The sequence below is a fragment of the Tinamus guttatus genome, unplaced genomic scaffold (genome assembly GCF_059628265.1).
Source record: "Tinamus guttatus ecotype Peru unplaced genomic scaffold, ASM5962826v1 Tinamus_guttatus_pri_ptg000036l, whole genome shotgun sequence".
In the NCBI taxonomy this organism is placed as follows: Eukaryota; Metazoa; Chordata; class Aves; order Tinamiformes; family Tinamidae; genus Tinamus; species Tinamus guttatus.
In genome coordinates this window covers 473,910-495,379 of record NW_028288570.1, presented here as the reverse complement: position 1 = coordinate 495,379, position 21,470 = coordinate 473,910, and the positions used below count along the sequence as shown (strand labels likewise).

Here is a 21,470-nt window from a genome sequence, read left to right as displayed (position 1 = left end):
CTAAAATCAGTTGCACCTCTCATTTAATAACATCAGTTTTGATTACAGAGTCTACAAGTGCTATATAATTGTATGTTTGCTTTAGCATATGATTTGAGGAAAAAAAAAAAAAGCATTAATACTGTATTAGGTGACCAAAACTTTCCCCTTTGGCCCTAAAAGTGAACACCGAGCTGAAATTTATTAACTCTGTTTTTCTTACAGTTCACATCTCATGCAGCTATCCTAGAGGCACACAGCTGGCAAGGGAGTGGATTCTCAGTCATCACCCAATAAAGCATATGATTCCCTTTTCTGCTCAAGAGTGAAGAAGCAAAGTAAATGCTAAGGGGAAAAGAAAAACAGAAAAAAGGGAAGAAAGTGCATAAATTTAAAATCTCCTAGGTCCCTTAAATTTGAGAAATGCCTCTTCCCACTGCCATTATTTTACTAATAAACCTCCTGCTTCCTTTCCCCATGAAAACCCAAGCTTGTTTGTAAGCCAAAATGCATACCCTCACTTTCCAACCGTGGCTTTTGAGTCACACTAATTCTCCACAACTGACTGGTAAATTATGTGGGCTGAAGGCTGAGGGACACAGGCAATACCACCTGCTGTATTTTCTTTACAACAGCTTTTCTTAGTCTTTCAACAGCTTTTTCAGTGGTTGAGAAGGATGAGAGGGATGCAAAGCCGAGCTGCCAGCGTTGCTTGTGGTGATGTGCTACAATGAACGGTATGGCCATTTTTCAAGAGATTGGCAACTAGCACTGCTGCTTCTGTATGAATGACGAAATCTGTGACTTTACTACCATGCAGCTGGTAATGAGGATGCAAAATGAAACTGGAGAATAAACAGCCAAAGCTTTCAGCCAAAAACCCCTGATAAATCATCAGCCTCCACGCTACACCTCTGTAAAGATGTTCAGGAATTTTTTCTGGTGACAGAGAGAATAAAGTGACACTGACGAAAATCACAGTTTCAGAAGGTGAACGATATGGGTGGATAACAGGTCTTCAGGAAGGAAAGTCATGCTAACTAATGAGGACTTTTAAATGAGTCCAAAAACTCAAGGACAGTCATCTTATAAATACAATTTAGGACTAAGCATTGGTATTTTCCCTAATTCTTTAAAGTGGTTTTATTACAGTTGTTTGCTCTAGAACATTCAAGAGCAAAAGCATTTTTAACAACCCACAGAAACATCTGTGAATAGATGATTAAACAACAGTAGTCGTAACAATCTCTGGTAAAATTAGATTCTTCAAATTAAGAATTTGATTTCATCTAGGCACTGAGCTAAATATTCTCACTATTAAGAGCAGATGTCATTTAACAGAAATGTTTATTCTTGGTACTTCGGGGCAGAAAAAAAAAGGAAGAGAAAGAAAGGAAAAAAAAAGATTTCGGCACATGTTAAGAAGTCGGTTTAGGATATGTCATGCGGGCAGAGAAACTCTAGTCATAGGTCATTATGGGCCAAACATTGGCTTAAACTCTAAAAATACTTCAGGCTTCAGTGTTACATCATGAATGCATATATTTATGTCCACTGTGTTGAAACTGCTCCACTGAGACAAGAGTCTAAGATGTGGACCATTGTTTAGTAAACACAATGGCTAGTTACAAACTGGATTTCTCGGAGCAAAACAGTCAACAGTGTAAGTATGCGAAGGCTGTGGCACTGTCTGTGGAAATCAGTCATCTGAACAAATTACATAAGCTTCAATTCAGAGACCCAATGAGTCTGGTTCATTCTACAAGCAGGGACATGTTCATAAAAACATTAGGCATAAACACAAAATCTGAGAAATTAAAGTTAATGGCCAACTACTAGTGCTTTCTGCCATTCAAAGTTTTGTACATGAAAGAATTTTGTTGTTCTCATTCAACAAGCTAACTCACCCTTTTCCTCCTCAAAATTCACTTCTTGTGACTAACATTTCAATAATAATCTGCTGTCAAACATCTGGCAACTTTCTGGATAAGATGAGCTTAGTAAAGAGTAAGGAAAAACAAGACTTTTTGCAAATGACAAAATTCACAGTCCTCTCAAACCAAATAAGTATTTCAAAATAAGCATTTTCACTTGTCCTTCTGTCCACTCCTCATTAGCCCTGCGCTGTTATTGTTGTTGATGATGATTTATTATGCCTGCTGAAACATAACTGTTTCCAGCTTTCAGAAGCAGTTTAAAGAAACATATTCCTGTCTCAAGATCTTACAACCTGTCATCCTTTATTCTCCATGCATAGTATATTCTTAAGCCCAATCTAATTACTTGGTTAAAATATCAGTCAAATTCAAGATATTCAAAAAGACTTCATTTTGTGTTTCAAAGACAGCTACCTGTGGATATGGTGAGGTCCTTGATTTTGACTTTGTGCTCGAGAGACGAGATTTGCTCCCCTTTCTATTATCCGTTATGGTCGGAGTTGAATTTGCGTATGAGAATGCCGGCTTGGTAGCTGTGACCTGATCCAAGGAGAGCTGTAGTCCTTTATATTCAGTATCCCTATATAAAAAGCAAAAGTGAAAAACAAGCTCACTTCATATCTTAATGGGAAACATACCTTCCTTCCTAGTGGGGGGTGCAAACAAAAGATATTTTAAGGAAAAGGATAAAAACATCCAGGGCAAGACAGTAGATCACTCCTACACATTTAAGTGCTATAGCTTACTAAACAAAGCACTATTTTTATACTGAAAATATGATCAGTCTTTGCATCCAACTGTTATCCTGAGCTACTTTCTTCAGTAATAAAAAACAATGGGATAGGAAGTGCTGGGAATTGTATTACAGTCCTGCATTGCTTGCTCAGCTAAGCAGTAAATAGCATACATTTTCCTGATAATTCTTTAACTGCACAACTATAGACCTACCACATGTGTGTGTGTGTGTGTGTGTGTGTGTAAAACAGCCCTTATGTACAGACAACTGAATAAACTGAAAAAAAAAGGCAAGCACTTATTTTTTAAGGTTATATTATACATTATTTGCAAGTAGCTCAGGAAAATTGTGCAAATTTGTGAATCCTTATTCTTCAATGACTCGTATGAGCCTTTATTATTCTGATGTAAGTATTTTATATCAAAAGAGAGAAAACACATAAATAAACAAAAAAATCTGTAATTTCAGAAGTAAATCATGCACTCACAAAATACTTAGGAGGAGCTGGGAATAGTAAAGGTCAGTGTTACTTTCTTCCAACTTTCCAATCAATACATGAAAGCAAGAAAGCCTGGTGTTATTCACAGTGTCTTACTAACCCAAGCAAGGGCATATGCACTGGCCTGCGCCATCCAGTGCACATCTGCACGTCTGCTGGTGCCCAGGGGAGTAAGAAATGAGCGCTGCAGCTTTCATGTGCTCATACGGAACCTATTCTGATCATGATTTATCAAAAGAGAGCAAAGCGAGAGTTTCTCCCTGACCTACCTACCTGGAAGAAAGGGAGAAGGATTCATGGCTTTTCTCTTCCTTTGTGTTAATAAACAGAGACATAGGAAGGCAAGGGAACAAAAGCGCTTCTCTGATGTATGCACGCAGTCAAAAGAGGCAAGAGGTATTCGTTCATACATTACCTCACTCTCTCTGCATCTAAAGACTCATTCCAATCCTTAATGAACTGTATTAATAATATTTTTTTAGTCGGCTCTAGCAATGGGATCTTTCTCTATAATCACATGTGTATTGATGTAAGCTGTGCCAGTGTAACAGTTTTTGGGAAAGAACCTGCACCACAATCTAAGTATATCTAAGCATATAAATACCTCAAGGGAGGGAGTGCAGAGGACTGGGATGGTCTCTTTTCAGTGGTGGCCACTGATAGGACTAGAGGAAATGGCCGGAAACTGAAACATCAAAAATTCCATAGGAACTTAAGGAAAAATTTCTTAACAGTGAGGGTGACAGAGCACTGGAACAGGCTGCCCAGAGAGGTTGTAGAGTCTCCTTCTCTGGAGATCTTCAAAACCCGCTTGGATGCAGTCCTGTGCCACGTGCTCTAGGTGACCCTGCGTATGCAGGGGGGTTGGACTAGATGATCTCTAGAGGTCCCTTCCAACCCTAAGCATTCTATGATTCTATGATTCTATGATTCTATCACAGCTCGGCATGCTGAAACTCTTTCAGACAAATACCATGGCCACAAGAATAAACTTCATAAATGACTGAAAATGAAATAAGATGAATCTTTGGACAGCTACAGAGATAAACCTGCAGAACAGACAAAACAATTTATGCCAATTCTATACTAAAATTTGTTTGCACCTGATAAGCATCAAATCTATTGGGAGAACACATTCCATCTTGCAGGCTTAGTTTTTTAGGCAATGCCATCATGTGTATATATATACACTTGTGTACATGTAGCACATGAAAATGAATCACTTTAATTAGAACTGTGCTGACTACACTGCTTCCAGGCTATAATGAATAGAGATTTGCTAAATACAGTGTTTTGTAATACATATTTATTTCTTAACAACGTTATTTCTTCAACTTTTGGCTTGTATAGAAGTGGGTTTCTGCTATAACATTTGCATTTCAAACACCCTGTCTGCAGTAAAAGCATCTGAATACAGGTATTTGGCTTGGCAGACAAGGCTCATCAACACATTTTGAAACTATTAATCTTTCCAGTGCTTACCCTCAGGATTTTTATCCAGACCCCCTTCACTTGGCAAGCAAAGCATCTTTCCTCATAATTAAGTGCTACCAAATTATCATTATATAATACAAAACATCAAAAGCAAAGAATATCAATTTGTCTTTATGTTTAACTACTAAAATAACATAAAGTACTATCAATACTCCTGGAAAAAGTATGATTCGCACCATGAATTACATGTTCCCCATGACCATTTGATTATAAGTAGGATTAACACTGAGCCAAAACTAAGCAGATAGTTGCTCACAAACTCATAGACATAAGACTTGAGGAGTTTTTGTTTGTTTGTTTGACTCTTTTGCCTCCCTTTCTGTTGGAGAATCCATAGTATTGCATCCAGCCACTACCTACTATCTCAAGTGCACAGCATCCTGTAGCAGGAGATTACAAAAAGCAAAAGAATTTTACAATATTGGAGGAGACAACACCTGCTACTTCAACACTATTTGTCCACTGTTGATACCTGCTTAAGGACTAGGCATTCACATTTTGTAGACTATACTGTACATGGTTTCTAAGATATGGGAATTTAAAGTTAGGGTTAGGAATAATTTAGTTTAATTTAAGGAAGGGTTAAAGGAATTGTTTTTAGGTGTTACTTCTCCAAATCCCTGGTATCACTAGGAATTACCTTCCCAGAATACCATGCATTAGAATAAACACTAAAAATTAGTATTTTCAGCTGTTTGCTTAAATAGTAACATCATTAAATAAAAAATAAAAAGAAAGCAATATGATTATCCCTCTGTTAAATGCAAAGTTTTACCTAAGGAAAGCCCCACATCTGTAGTCTTCTTTCAAATGAAACACCTGGACTTTTTTGAATCACTGAGACATGATTCAATACCATCGCAACCCCATCCTAGCACAGCTACCCCTCCGAACAGCCAAGATAGATACCAGAACACCACTAGTAACAGGCCAAGATAAATACCAGAAGTATTAAAAAGGGGAAAAAAAAAGGAAAAGAAAAGAAAGAAAGAAAAAAAAAGAAAATATGGAGGAAGGGTCGTGTGGTCTCAGTGTCAGATGAAGAAGATATTCCATCCAGAACTGAAATCACTTGAGTATATCCATATGTATGATGAGGCAAAGAACTAGATGAACCAGGGCTCCTAGTGGTACGCAAACTACAGATGGAAATTCTGTCAACTTCCTGGAGGAATTTATAAAGCTTCCGCCAACCATGGTACTGTAATCTCCAGGTTCCTGTTCTCAGGCACCTGAATCTTCTATTACACAGCCCCAGTGACACAGCAGTACTGGATCTCATATTCTACGTGTAATTCAGGCAAAGGTGGTAGATACAAGCCCCTTCCATCAAGCCCCTCACCTTCAGGATCCCACAGGGATCCACATAATCTACATCTATCTACATGAGACTGCTGAGAGAGAGAGTGATATGGCATGTGTTCAATTGCTAACAGTATGTTGCTGACAATCTACTATTTATCTCATTTTCTGATGCAACTATCATCACTATAAAACATCAGAATAACTACAGGAAATTAGCTCTTAAATGAAGAACAGATGGATCAAACTGAATCCAGACAAGACCAAAGTGGTGCTTCTTTGCAAAGGGAAACACATTGAAGACCTCCACCTTTTTATGATGGGAAACAGCCATTTTTCCTCAGTTGCATGGAAACTCAAGGTCTTCTTTGACTCCTCAAAAAACTTGGATGCATATGCTTTTGGTAGCATATGCTTCCAAGTACATATTATTTCTCCTCTAGCTTGTCACCTCCCCCCTAGACAAGAATCTGGCCCGTATGGTCAATGTATCAGTCACCTGCAGACTGGATTACCATATTTCAGGATAAGTGAAAAGAAACGAGAAGGTGAATACAAATTCTAGTTGCTGCAAAATGCTGCTACCCATTTTCTGCTCTGGAAGCATTTTTACCCTATGCCCTCTCTCTGGCTTTTCCAGCACCCATTATAAACCCAAAATATAGAATGCGAAACATAGCAGCCACATTCTGCCTAATTAAATTTCAAGAAGAGATAAAGGCTGATTAACAGGTAGACCAGGAAAAAAAAAAAAAAGAAAAAAAAAAAAACAGAGAAGGAGCCTCAAAATACCATTTTTTAATTTTCAGCAAGCAACTGAAGCATGAACATTCACACACATAGCAATTGAGCCTATGAGGAGAACTCTTCATGAAACAGAGAAAATGACAGAGATGTTGTTTGAAGGCAAAAAAAAGAAAAAAGTTGAGGAGAGAGTGAGTCATTAGTACTAGAAATAATGTTGGGGACACTGAAGTAAGTGACATGTCCTTGACGCACTGCATGGCCCAAACAAACTAAAACTGTAGAGATGTGCAGGGCTTTTTATAGTTGTATCTGTTGAAATGATGGAGGGGCTGCTTGATACTTTAGTCAAAATCTAAAAAGCAAAGTAAGAGCATTACAGAGCTAATGGCACAAATAGTTTTGAAGATACTAAGATTCCTTATTTAGAGACAGTATTGGCCATGGAACAGAAAATAACTTAGGCCCTGAAAAATGCTTTCAACTAGCAAGAGCAGCTGAACAGGATGTATCTAGTGGAAGAATGAAAAAAATGATATCCATTAGTGAAGAATAAATACCCGGATTCAACCCAAAAAGACTAAGAAGACCAGACTCAAGAATAGTTATTCTTGTATATGTATGATCACAATGAGCATAAGCAGCAACATTCAATTAAAAAAAAAAAAGAAAGAAAGAAAGAAAAAAAAAAGAAAAAAAATGCCTAACCCATAGAAAACTGTGCAAAAGATATAAGGAAAAGATATAAGGAAAACTACCACAACATGCTAGAAGGAAGAATAAGACACATATGTCGTGAGTACATATACACAGACCCAATGAAGAGACAGATATTGATAGTGCATCTCGTTGCATCAAAAGACACTAAATTTAGACACCTTAAAGAAGACTCACAGAAATTTGATTTTTATGCACAGAGTTGTTGGAATAAATTAGCAATCTATTTCCATTCAGTCTTTCCAGCACAATCAAAACACCAATATATTATGATTAATAGAACTTACTCTTATTATACTTATCAAAGACATCAAATGGACATCTAGTACTGACAAACATGGAGTAGCCTACACCTAAATCAATCATTACACATATTAAGATAATTATTAATGTAGTACAAGCTGAATACAAAAGCTTTAGGTGATCTAAATGCAACAAATTCCTACATCGTAAGTACAATCATTCATACAACTAACAAAAATTAGAAAGCTTTGCTCCATGCAAAAGAAAGCAAGGTGTAATTTTAATTTGTTGCACTATTATTTCTATTGAACTAGTAACATATATTCATCATTTCTCCTAGTTATACATGAAAAAAGAAAAGAGAGTTCTTAATGCTTTCTCCTTTTATTTTCATTAACGATTAAAAACTTATTGTGGTCAGATTTTCTGTCAGTCTACACAGACTAATGAATAGAAATTGTGAGATTAAACTGAAGGTATTACTGTCATTTGTGTTCAGCGTGTTTCACTGAGGTCCTGCAATTTAGTTAAAATCAGCCATGAAGGTGGTAAAAGTCTTGCACTTCCTCATCCATGTCAGACCACAATGCTGCAATATATCATCCCTCTGTTTTTAAACAATGCCTGCAACTTTTAACATGTCCACACTCCAGCTCATGCAATGAGAACAGGCCTCCATTCAGCAAATGAATGAAAAGGGAACAGATTCTGGCTGTTTGTCATCCTCATGACTTTCTAAATCAGCAGATGGTACAACAAAACAGGCAGTTTCCTCATCTGCCGTGTCCTCTGTTCACGTACAATGTGTCTCCGAAATGTTTACAGAGGCCTCGATCTGCTCACGAGACTTGTCAGGAGGGGTGCATGCAGTGCCCTAGCATCTTCCAGAACTGGTCACAGCGAGGAGGTTTCCCTCAGCCTGGACAAGAAGCTAAGTGTCAGGACACTAGCTTGGAGTGGAAATAAATAAATAAATAAGCTAACTGCTTGTTATGAAACTGCACTTGACACCCAGTTGTGTGACCTCAGAGACCCTCTGGCTCAGTTTTTCCATTGGTAGTTAGGATGATGATAGTGATCCTCTTTCTGAAAATTTCTTGAGTGACAAGTCCCACGCAGCCTGACCAGCTACTCACAAAAGTAATTGGAAAGACTCTCCAGAAAGTGTTTGTCTATCCTTAACACTCTTAATGTTAATCAATGCATTCTTTGGAGAATTATGAGTTGTATGTTGGATCTCCTCACTGAGTTCTGGGCGCCTATTTATCCCCATAAATAGCATAAGCAATAGTAGCTGTTTACATCTTGTTGAGTCAAAGTTTATGACTCCTCTGACTATGAGATTCACATACATGGTATCATGTTTCTGTACTGGCTTTTAAAAACAGAGCAAACCGAACCAGAAAACTTAATTAATTTGATTTGATACATTCGGGAAAAGTGAAGCATGAAGTTTCCTATACACACAATCTACCATAAATGCCTGAGAAGATTTTCTAAAAGCTACTGTCGGGGAAATTTTATATATTCCCTTATCGGCTTCTTGTCTGAGCCAGCAGTTATTTAGCTGCCAGTTGGAGTTAAATAAAACATTCTGGCCTCTAGATAGTCATGGTGCAACAGAGTTTTCAGCAGTCTCAAGGTGTGGGTCTGTCATTCCCAACCGCTTCTCTAACCATCTCTGGTTCCCTGCATTTGCCTTTATTTGCTGGATTTGCTTGACTACAATGTGCAATAGGGATTTATTATCCTTTGTAAATAAAATATCTAAGATATCCTAGACTAATTATATATATAAGGATAATGATCATCTTTAGTTACATTTAAAATTGAGAAAAAATGATTTTAAAGAATCTAAATAAAACATGATAATCTGAGTTTCTATGCCATACGTTTATACACTTTATTTCAAATGTAAGGTGCCTTGGAAGACAACAGGCTAGAAGTCATGTCTGGTAAAAATTCAGAGATTGTCAAGCTAAATGGAGCACTGTATTTGACAATAGTTCATAAAGGCTTGTGTATATTAGAAAATGTTTGAAAAAGAAGAAATTTGGATTAAAGGGAGGTAGACTGAAGAGCTCTTTTTTTCTTAATTTTCCAGAAGATTCTAACATGTATTTGGAAAGCCAAAGAAGACTAGTACATTTTTTTATCTGAGGGCAAGATTAACCTTGCAGAAGAACTCTGTGGATCAAGTCCACGGGAATAACTTTGATTAAAATATTGTATTGATTTCTTTGTAATCATTTGAGAGTTTTTGCTATGTTACATTTGTATACATATTTACAATAAAATTTTGGAATAAACTAAAGGTGCAATAGATGAAACTTTTTAAAATCTAATTTCTTTTTCTTCCTTAAAACTACTCCTTTGCAACCATTCCATGAAACACAATCTCAGTTCAGTGCACCTGCATATATACATACAGAGCATCCCTTTTAAAATTATTGTTCCACAAACATAAGTTTACACATATTCACATAGGCTATTCCCACTCCACAGAAAGCCAGACTGACAACAGTCCAACAGGCTACTGTTATACAGGGTTGAATTTTTTCTCTCATTCTTCTTAACACTGTCACAAGTCACAAAAATAGTATCTTGAATACCACAGACACTTTTAAGACATTGATCTAGTAGCCTGGTGATTAGGATTCAGTTCTCAACCCTTTCACAGATTATTGTCACACTGGGCAGCCAGCGGGACTTTTAGTTTGTGCAGGGTCAAATTTAGCTCAGCATTTATCACTTCCCAGAATCCCTACCTTAATCTACCTGAATTTCAGCTCTAAAAAAGAAGAGAGTAACACTTTCTCATAGAACACATCTTTTTGTGGGCATCTTTGCCCATCTCACCTAAGGTTTTTCTGAAAGGGGACAATCTCCCACTATCAGTGCATGTGGTAACCAATGTTGCTAAGCTGTATCTCAGCTGCAGCCCCTAGCTGCACCTCTGCCACATGTAACTAGAAATACATTTCTAGAAACCAGGAGTCATGTCACTGTTGATGTAAAACATATTTTGTGTTATTTTATTGTTTTCTCAGTGTATTAAACCTAAATGTTTTTAACTATGTCCTATACCATTTATCCTTGATTAAATCTCTTGTAGATAGCTAATCATTAATGATTTCTTTACAGTTGCTGTGCAAACAGTTCATTCATGCCTATGACATATCAAATTTCACAGATGTGTTCTTTAATTGGATTCATTTATTTCTAATCTGTTTAAGCCTTCACGGCTGTAATGCTTGACTAACACTACATTAAACTCACTTATTTAAACTACTAAAATAAATTTGAGATATATTCTATGAATAAAAATACTTGATTGAACACATGGAATACCACTGTTTTTATGTACCTAACCAAGAAAAAATTATTAGAAGCAACACACTAGATAGGTATACATTGTGCTTGGACAAACATGCCTCTGACTTTTTGGCAGAGTTATCAATAACGGATTTCTAAATTCCAGGATTCCCAGTGCACATTCAGGTATGTAATGAGAAGCACTAAAAAGAACTCCCTATGCATGTTACGCGTTTTTACTTTAAAACACAGACATTCCTTTAGGGATGAGAGCCTCATACCAGCTCTGTCCTTCCATGGCAAGTAAAAGTACTGAAATGACTAAGCAGGTTTAGGATAGGTTGTTAAGGTTGTTTGACAGTGCTCCTAGCAGCAGCTCATAATTAGCACATACACACTTCCAGAAACACAGTGATAAACACCAGTTTATGCAAGTCTCCAGGGTGGGTGAATGATTATAGGTAGCAAAGTACATGTAAAGTTTTTCAACAGGTAAATAGAAAGTTTTTAATAAAAACATAAAAACTTCTACTTACCATCTGTCTGTGCAAAATATCATCTAACTAGTAGCTTAACCCACTTCATCCTTGCTTCAAATAGGACAGACAGGGACTTTAGCTGTCTTTAGCCAACCTGTTATCACTACTTCTTGAGCACATTTTTCAAGGGTTTCTGAACATCTAGTGTGTCTCTGACTAGGCTGCTTGATGTCCCCATAAAAATGACCACAGAAGACATGCAGATCAACTCTACTGCCAACCTACAATTGCAGCTGGACTCACACTACAGTAATCTGCAGTTGAACTAATCACACACTTGACTTACTTAGGTTTCTGCAGTAAGTCTATCACATGAGACTCACCATGGCTTGAGGACCAAGTCTATGGCCAATGTATTGCCCCTGTGCAAACAGCACTGGGCACCTTTTCTCCTGTTGCTGCCTTTAATTCACTAGGCGTCATCATGGAAGCCCCAATCATGTATTTCCATGCGAAGTTACATGTTTGTTGTCACACAGATGTGCAGCTTCCTTTGGACTGAAGCCACATCCCCACTCCACCCTATTCATGGTTTTCATAGACTAGAAAGCACTAAGGATGCTGGTTTTCTTGCAGAAGACAAGATTTTTCTTAACTCTTCTGCACCTCTTTAGGACCAAGAAAATGTTTTGGCTAAAATTGTTTATCAGTTTGGCTGCAAATAGGAAGAGACTGTCAGGATCCTTTTCCCTAAATTCAGCCCTCATTGAGCAAAAGTTCTCTTGGAACATGCCTCATGAAGGAGGCATGAAGGATCATTATTTTGTTCTATATACAAAATGATCTTTGGAAATAACAAGAGAAAAATAGTGTGCAATGCCTTTGGGTGGGTTTCTGTTAACCAGAGCCTGAGTCAGGAGCAGAGACAGTTTTTGATAGCAGCAGCCTAGGGTACGAGCTGCCAGGCACAGTATAGAGAGGCTAGAAAGCCACAGGCCAACAGACTGCTTGTGAGAAGACTGCCTTCAGGGCAGGTGGTGCATATATGTGTCCTAACCAAAAGCACAGATGAAAGAATGTTGAATATGGGATGATTTTAAAGACCTTAACTCTAGGTTATGTCAAAATATCCACACAATGCTAGGGGATATAGCCAAGCTTTAGTTAACCAGGCATTTGAGTTTCCATAGTTGCATTGAAACTTCAGCAGATAATAGCTGTTATTTTCGACATTGCTGCCCCCAAGATTTATACACAGTGGTTTATAGCTGAAAAACTATGGCTGTTCTTTATTAGGCCCCAATTCAGCACAGTAACAAACACGTCCTTCAAGCCATCTCTATTTGGCAAAGCCAAGGAATATTCTTATTTCTAAGCATGTGCCTAAGGGTTTTTATTTCAAAACTAAGTTCACTAGGATATAATCATGCACTGAAAGTTATATCTAAGTACTTTTAGATCCAGCCATGTGCTCAAGTGCTTTTGTAAATCAGGACTTCTGTGATTTAATTGCTCTAAGTGGATGATAACAAAAGGCAACAAGGGGAATAAATCGTATAACTGTGTTTAAGATCATGTGATTAACTCCAGATTTGAGCCATCGCAGGCCTTCAGACGGGTCAGATTCTATCCCCTTGTTCACACAGAGCGATGCCTGCCTCCATAAATAGTGTCATCAAAGTGAACAGGGCTGCCTCTGAAGTAACCTATTGAGTATGAACATGTGTGCTGGAGCCTGGCCCACACTATAAAGTACAAAAGAGAGGTGAGAGGAGAATTATATTTTAAACAGATACTTGCCACTGTTGAATGGACAAAGGAGATTTATTTGTTAACACTTAATTTAGACCATGTCTAAGTGCCACGTTTGTACGAGTATGAATAAGAACTAGCAACAACACTGTGAGGCAGAGGATAGGGCTGACTTCAGAAGGAGCAGCTTAGTAACTTATTACACCTGCTGTGTGTAAAGTGACTCAGGATAATCAGAGTGAAACAACATGGGAATCACAGAAGTACAAAGATGCGCCACAGAGCAAAGAGAGCAAGCATGCAACAGATTAAGGAAACAGAAGCAGCACTAGTAAAATTGTAAACCTACTTAGGGAAGAGGCTGTTGCTCTCAGGAGAGCAGGAGCCAGTTCAGGAGGCATTTTTGCACAGAATATTGAAAGAGCGACAGTGTGGAGGAGGATGCTTTGGTAGCGGTTCAGCTACTTGGCTTGGCTTTTCTGTGCAACAATTAATACAATCCACAGACAAGATGTAAATGGACTCTGATAAAATTAGGTAAAAAGACAATCAGTGCTTGGTAAAAGTAGGTAAAAAGACAATCTTGTTTGTCTTTAGCTCTCTAAACTGCCACATAATAAGGAATGGTAACCTGTAACTCCATGGTCTACGGTCCCTTCTTCTCTGCCATGTAAGAGGATCGCTAGTGCTGATCCCCCAAAGGGACTAAAGCATCCAACTGCTATAATGAGTTTCACAAGCCTTATTTTTGCCATTAAAAGCACTGAAGGGCAAAGTAAGGGTAAAGCTCTAACTACACCTCTAGGAGGAACAGCTGTGTCTAATCCAGTGCCTCCCTGTAAAGGAAAGTCTGTGGCAGTTTACTCTAAACTATAAACCATGGCATTTCAGGCGTGTTTGGAGTCCCCATGGTGGACCCTATGACTTCCATCAGTGGAGTGAGGTGGACAGCTGGAGATAGTAATTGCTTCACCCATTGCAGCTAAATCAGCTGTAGAACATGGCTCAGCCCCAGACAGTCGTTTTACAAGATCCGTAACTCAGTGTTTGGAAAGAGCGACTTTCCAAAGCCCCATAACAGCCAGCACGCAGAATGGGAAAATGATGAAGTGGAAAACATTTGAAGTCACATTTGTTTCTTGGAATACAGACACTTATCTGCAATCCTGAATTTCATGCTATGCAAGACATCAGTATGCATACATTTAAACAAATGACTGGGTATTTCTGTGGATCTAAGTTGTAGTCCTTTAATCCTCACTCTAGCAAATAAAACTTCCTTCATATGAGCAATGATTGTAGGCTCTGGCCAACAGTTTTAATGTCTTGGCCATTATAGTCACCTGGTTTAAATACAAGCATAGAAATTTGGAGTGAATTAAAGAAAATGGTAGCTAAGAAAGCCTCCATATGAACAAAGAAGAACTGGAGAAGCGTATTGTGGACATCTGGAAGGTCCTGTCTCCTATTTGCAAGAAATATATAAACAATGTTGTGAGGAGACACATCTGTAATAAAAACTAATGGTGAACAAACAGAATACTGCACTGAGCACTTCAAGGGGAATCCTTTTATATTTTCTTTTTCCTTTGAGGCTTATGCTTTAAAAGCGTTGTGACTGATTAAAACGATTCCATTATATATTTACAATTGGTAATAAAATCATGGAAGTGATGGAAGTCTTTCCAGTCTTAGGAAAAGTACATTTTTAGTAGTATATGGAACAGAAAACATGGGACCCAGGCCTGTGCACAGCTAGGCAAGTGGCAGAGCACCCAGTTAATGCAGAGAAATACAAAGGAAAAACAGTAGTACAAAGACATTTTTCTGTAATTTCTAATTATTTAAAATAAAATATTAAAGTCTCAAAGCCTGATTTCAAGTATTATTACAGACAGACAGCTAAGCTTACTCATATAAGTAGCTCCATTAATAGTACAAGTAAGAGTATGCAGAGTTATTTCTGAAATTAGTAACCTACCCAGTATATTCACTACCCTACCTACTCCATGCCACCCTTCAGAGCAACAAGAGAACATGCAGCTTCAGTTAAGGAGAGGGCTCCAGAGATGCTCCACATAGATGGATTTGAGAGAAACGCTGAAGAAAGATGGGCCTGCAGGTCTGGAAGTCTAGTTTGGTCTCCTGCTAACTAGAAAGAAAAAGAGGTCTCCCACAGAGAGACCAAAAAGGGGACATTTGGGAAGAGCTCTTGGAAATATTTCATTGTGTCTATCCAAAAACCTGCAAAAAGGCTTATTTCCACCCAACCAACACATAATTTCCCTCACAGCCTCCTTATTATAACAGTGGGAGAACATTTTCAAAGCCTGATGCATCACACAGGATCATATCACATGGGTTATTCAGTCATTTTAAATCTCATAGTACATGAGGCTATAAATAGTAATAAAGATGAAGTGTGTAGATACAATTAATGGTTAATTTACTCTAAATTACATTTACTACATCATTAAGCTAAACATTTGTCAATATGGCAGTTATTTATGAAATAATCTTTCAAGCAAACTGCATACTTCAATTTGTATTTCTAAGTGGCCAGTTACAAACTACAGTGTGAAAATGGCAACAGTAAATGTTATGCACTATATCATCAGAACAGAGATTAGTCACAATTAAGTATTTAATACACTTTATATGTATTAGTTATTGCTATTCTTTTAAATTATAAAAAACTATATATAGAAAAGCTTCCCTTGCTTTTTCTGACAGTAAATTACTTTGTAGTAATTAGTAGTATTTGCTCGTGCTCAGAAAGTCAAAGGATGTGCACTTTGCATTATCCATTTGTTTAAAGGGAGATTGATTGCAATCTAAATATAAAGGCAAGTTCAGTTGTTGCATTTCTAATAATTGACTCATACTTGAGTCTCTTTATGTGATAAACATGAACAGCTAATAATCAATAATATGGCAACACTGTGTACAGAACAAACAGGAACAGAAAAAAAGATCTGTCTGTACTCACATATGCCAAGCAAAATACAAAAGAAGAGCAAATCTGTGTGCTTTAAAGCTAATCTGTGTGCTTAAAGGTTATTCATAATAATTTTTGACATCCTGACATTACACAAAAAATAACCTTGCTAAAACGCCCTTGCCACCATACCCTATTTAGCTCAGTATTTATACTTACTAAAAACATTTGTTCTTAATCCTGGAATTTACCTATATTTATAGCTGATAGAAATGGCTCCCTTTATATATGTGCATGTCTTTGTGTGCATGTGCACGTGCGCACACACACACACATATATTTTAAGGTATACATTATATAAATATATATATACACAACACACTGAGTGTTGTGCATATGTGATATGTGCATATGTATAAATACATATTCTCTATGGAGTGGATTTTTCTTCACCTTCTGCATAAGCTGTGTCTCATTCTTTCCATTTTTTTTCTCATCTAGACGGGTGCAGGCTGGTGGCAGCTAAAAGCCAAGGTGCACAAGCTTCTCCTGCTCAGCCCACTTCTCCAGCCCAGGCAGACGCTGTGCCAGACTCGCTACCTCTCCTTTCCAAAACATCAGAGCTCACTCCAGTTCTTCCAGACAGTGAGGAAAAAACTCTCACAAGCAAACTGAAAAAGGTCTCTGAGACTTTCCCTGGATGATGTACTGTGCACTCGCAAAAATCCACGCAGTATTTTCCAAATACCTTATTATTTTCGCTGAGATTTAGTGGAAAAGACCACTATTCCCTATTTCCAAAGGAACCTTTAGTGAAGGACATCCAACCTTTGAGGATTCTTCATTATTTCAAACACTGAACCTCCTGTTTGAACCACTGTTGCATTCTCTATGTAAGTCGACAGACTCACATATGCGAGGGTCGATATTCACAGAGCAAGAAGTGCCCGTCTTTGCTTTCTGTGAGCAGATTTTTTCCCAGCTCTGTTTATAATAGGACTAGATGATAACTGGCAAGCCTGCATCTCTGGCAAGAACTGCATCTGCACAAGAAGCTCCTCCATCTATGAGGCACTATAAAGCATGGAAGGAGCCCACAGCACACGCTCACACATCTCAACTGTTCCTAGTTTAGTAGGATAACCCAATGTTGTCCCCAAGGAACTGTAGTAGTTGCAGGATTTATATTGGCATAAAGTAGATTAAACATTTGCAATCTTTGAGTGTTCCCGGACCTTTATCCAGCTTTCCTGGAGGGGAACTTTCCCCTTAACAGAGGCAAACGCCAAGTCCCTACAGCCTCTCCTACGTTTTTGCCACCTACCTTTCTCACCTGAGTGACAACGTGTTGGCCCTGATTTGCCGTGAAGATCATTAATCTCACTGTCATCATGAGGAGCTCGACATTCCGCACGGCACTGTCCTAAGGGGAACCTGTCTCTCGCAACAGTGTCCCTCCACCCTAGGTTATCCATGTGGGACACTGACTAGATCTTGCTTTTAAAAGCCAGCCATTCATTCGCATGCCAAATCCCCAACACAGAAGAGCCTGATCTTCTCCATTGTTTTCCAAACGGCAGGCTAGAGGCAGGTTAAAATCTAATAGTAAGGAGCCTGCAGTTGGTGCAGTTACAGCTCGCGGCAGCACTGCCGTGGAGGACAGCGGGACGATATCTCTTGCTCTGCAGTGCACTAGCAAAGAGGGTCGGGCTGGACGAGACCTCGAGGACCCAAGCTCAGTTTTCGGGTGGTCGTGGCGCCTCCATAGCTGCATTTCAGCCGCCCGCGGCACCTGGCAGCCGCAGCAGCCGGGAACAGACCTCTCAGCATTTACTGCCGGCGGCCTCTTGGCTGCCCGGCTCCCCGCGTGCCCTCTGCCCGCGCTCGGCCGTTAAGCGAAGAGCCGGAGGGGAGGGCAGAGCCGCCCCGCCAGGCGACCCGCTCCTCCGAGAAGAGAGCGAGCCCTGCGCTGCCAGCCGGGCTGCGGAGCGCTCTGAACACAAGCTCGTTCTGAAAACCCACCCAAGGGCACAAGGAAGCTGCTCCCAGCGCAGGGGCAAAGCGGGAGAGCGCGGAGCCGCGCTGCTCCTGCTCGGCCGCCGCTCCCCGCGCCCAGGGGACCCCCGCGGTGGCCCGGGACCCTCGCCCGCCCCTGCCCGGCGCCGCCACCCGCCTCTCCCCGCGTCACTCGCCACGGGGCCACGCGCGCGAGCCGCCTCCCAGGGATTTGCTCCGGCTGGAGCTCGCCGCGGGGCTTCATTCCCAGCACGGGCATCTGAGGCGACGTTTCGTGATTATCGCTCCCATCTTGGGGAACTGAAGCAGGGGAGAAGAGACCGCTAATCTCAGACGCTCTTAGGTTTAGCGAAAAAAAAAAAATAAATAAGGCGGAGTTTCTGATAGAAGAGAGCTGTGCTGTGCTCGTTTCTTTGGAGTTCATCGTTGCGACCCCCTGACTGCACTACCCAGTCATTGCAGCTCCTTGTTCACCTTGAGCAAGTGCTGGCACTTATCTGAGAGGAGTAAAACCGAGAAATACGGAAAGGGGCGCATAGAGCGAACAGACACGTGTGAGATACCTGGAATACAGGCGATGGGTATATTCCTCCGCTAATTCTTACCCCCTTTTTTTTTTTTTTTTTTTTTCCTTAAGGCGAAGCCAAAGGATTTTCTTCCCAAGGGAATCAGGGCTCACGCGGGCGCTCCTCCCGCAGCGCGGGCTCTCATGCAGGTGCAGTAACACCTAGCTACTTACCTAAGGGCAACCTGGCTGCCGACCCACGCGCTCCCTACCCGCTGTCCCCTCACGAACTACCCACGACCACGCAGTGGGGAGGCCCCTGCGACCCGCGGCGCCCCTGCCCAGGGGCCGCTGCCTCCGCCGCGAGCCGCCTCGCTCCGGGGAGCCCCTCTGGGCCCAGCTCCTGCGCCCGAGCCCCCAGCGCCAACGCGGTTGCGCTCCCGCGGTGGCAGCTCGCGGAGAGGGGCGGCAGGAGCAGAGGCCACAGCAGGATGGGGGAAAATTCAGCCCTAGCGTCAAGGAGGGGCCGCCGCCGCACTAGCAGGTGTTACGATACTAATCAAGTGTCGGTGCTGTCACTACTGATATGCCCGGGGAAAGACTAATAATCTCAGCAACAAATACTTCAAAACAGGCTGGCCAAGTTCTTCCTGCCTCACTAGGCCTGTGATTTTGGTTCCAGCAGCATAGCCAGAATGCAACCTAGCAATCTAGAAATACAGGGATGCATGAAGATGTGCAGTATCATAGAGTATCTGCGTGCTCACTGTGATTTGTTCTTTTAATTCTATCTTTTTTTTTTTTCGTTTAATTGACCCTTCTGGTCACCAACTTTCTTTGTGGTTCACTGTAAGGATCGCTCTCCAAGAACAAAAAAGAAATCTCGGAGCTTTGATAGAGACTCTGGATGAAATTAAGAACTTCAAACCCCAGATTTTTGAAAAGAAAAACAGATGTCCTGTTTGTTGAGTATAAATAACTCCGTACGTGGAAATCTTTTTTTTTTTTTACGCTGCATTAAATTTTATTTAATGCTGCATTAAATTTTATTTAATGCTGGGTGCATTTAAACTGAAAAAAATGGGGGAAGGGGGAGCAGCGAAGTATGTGGGTGACAAACCTCTAAATCTTCCCCCTAGCCCCCCCGCTCTGGCGAAGAGAAGGAAAGCGGCGGACGGGAAGCCCTTCATCTAGATGAAAGTGCTCAATGTGTTTCCGAGCAGACCTGGCGAGCCCGCCCTGGTCAGCGCGGCAGCGAGCGGCCCCGCAGCCCTGCGCGGGCGGAGAGCAGGGAGAGCGGGGCGAGGAAGGAGAGGGGTGAGGGATGGCGAGGGACGAGCTCAGCGCGGCTCCCGGGCAGGTGGCGGCCGCCCCGGGGCGGCTCCGTGACCTTTCCCCATCCCATGCCCTCCTCACAACCAAAGGCGGGGGGCTGGGGGGCGGCACTTACGTGAGGACATAGTTGACGCTGACGATGCAGTGGGGCCGCGAGGAGCGGCTGTTGTGCACGATGGTGGCGTAGCTCTGCACCCACACCCAGCCGCCGTGCTTGGCCAGGAAGCGGTAGTACTTGGTGGTCACTTGCCCCTTCACCAGCACTGCGGGGACAGAGCGGGGCAGAGCCTCAGCTGGAGCGGGGCGGGGGGCAGCCCTCGAGAACCCCCTAAACACCGCCCCCTCCCCCCCGGTGGGCAAGGGACCCAGGGCGACACTCCCGGACAGTCATTTAAAAAAAGGCTATTCGGGGGATTAGATGGTGAATACATCGGAGGGGGGGTTGCATCTCCCCGCTCTACTCCGACATATCGTCATCGAGGTTTAATTCTGCAAATCTGGCTTTGAGTTTTATTTCTTTATTTCTATTTTATTTTTTATTTTTTTTTATTCATCTATCCGTGTATTAATGTCATCGTGATATCAAAGTAGAATAAAGAGCAGCTCTCCCAATCGGGCTTGTTATTGCGGTCAAAATTAGCTGCACGGATAAGATTTGCGAGAGGTGGTGGAAGAGGAGCAAAAGTTTTTGGATTTCCCTGGCATGGCCTTTTTTTTTTTTTTTGAGTAAGAAAAGGGGAAAACTTGGGGTTTTTTTCCCTCTCTGAAGTGAATTGAATGCCTGAGGTTTGTGCAGGAGAGCTCTTGTTCCTCAACTGGGAGCTGAGGAGGAAAAAAAAGCGGGGGAAATTCTTATTCCGATGCCGAACCGCCCTCCTCCAGCTCGGCGTGCAGTCTCCAGAGACTCGTTTTGCCCTTTCCCCGCCCCGTTTGCACCTGAAGGCAAACCCTAACAAACCCGAAACGCCTCTGGGGAAGGGGACAGCTCCTTACGCAGGTGGTGGGCGCATCGCAGGTGGAAGGTGTCGCAGCCGTGCACGTGGTGGTAAAGGGTCTTCTCTATCAGGTCCTGCGGCTCGTAGCCCGTGAGCTCGGCCACCCTGAGAGACACAAGCAGCGGACAGCGGTGAGGGCGAGGAGCCCGGCAGAGGCCTGGGGGAGGAGGAGGGAAGGGCCGGGTGGGTTTGAACACAAGCCCAGCTCTACCTGGAATCTAAGAATATGAGCTTCATATCCAGGCTGGCCCGGAACATGAACATATTGCTGTGGAGCTTGATTTCCGTGACGGCGCTGGGCGGCAGCGAGTGGCCCACGGCGACCAAGCCGACGTTTTGGTAGCAGCCGTCGAAGGGGGACATGTCCAGGCTGTACTGGCGGATCTTCAGGTATCCGCTGCAGTGGATGACCTGCCGGGGGCGCACACGAGAGCTCAGAGCCCCCCCGGCCCGGGGGCGGCTCTGCTGCCAGCGGCGCGGGGGC

The 21,470-nt window shown here is 41.5% G+C and overlaps 1 protein-coding gene across 1 annotated transcript in view; it reads right to left on the bottom strand.

Annotated features, from left to right (window-relative positions):
• Nucleotides 1–21,470, bottom strand: part of SIM1 (SIM bHLH transcription factor 1) — a 40,037-nt gene that overhangs the window by 8,720 nt on the left and 9,847 nt on the right. The window contains exons 6-9 of the mRNA XM_088534665.1: nucleotides 21,198–21,397; nucleotides 20,985–21,091; nucleotides 20,107–20,254; nucleotides 2,331–2,496 (exon numbers count right to left, since the gene is read on the bottom strand). Coding sequence (XP_088390791.1) covers nucleotides 2,331–2,496; nucleotides 20,107–20,254; nucleotides 20,985–21,091; nucleotides 21,198–21,397 — 621 coding nt within the window. The remainder of the gene's footprint in view (nucleotides 1–2,330; nucleotides 2,497–20,106; nucleotides 20,255–20,984; nucleotides 21,092–21,197; nucleotides 21,398–21,470) is intronic.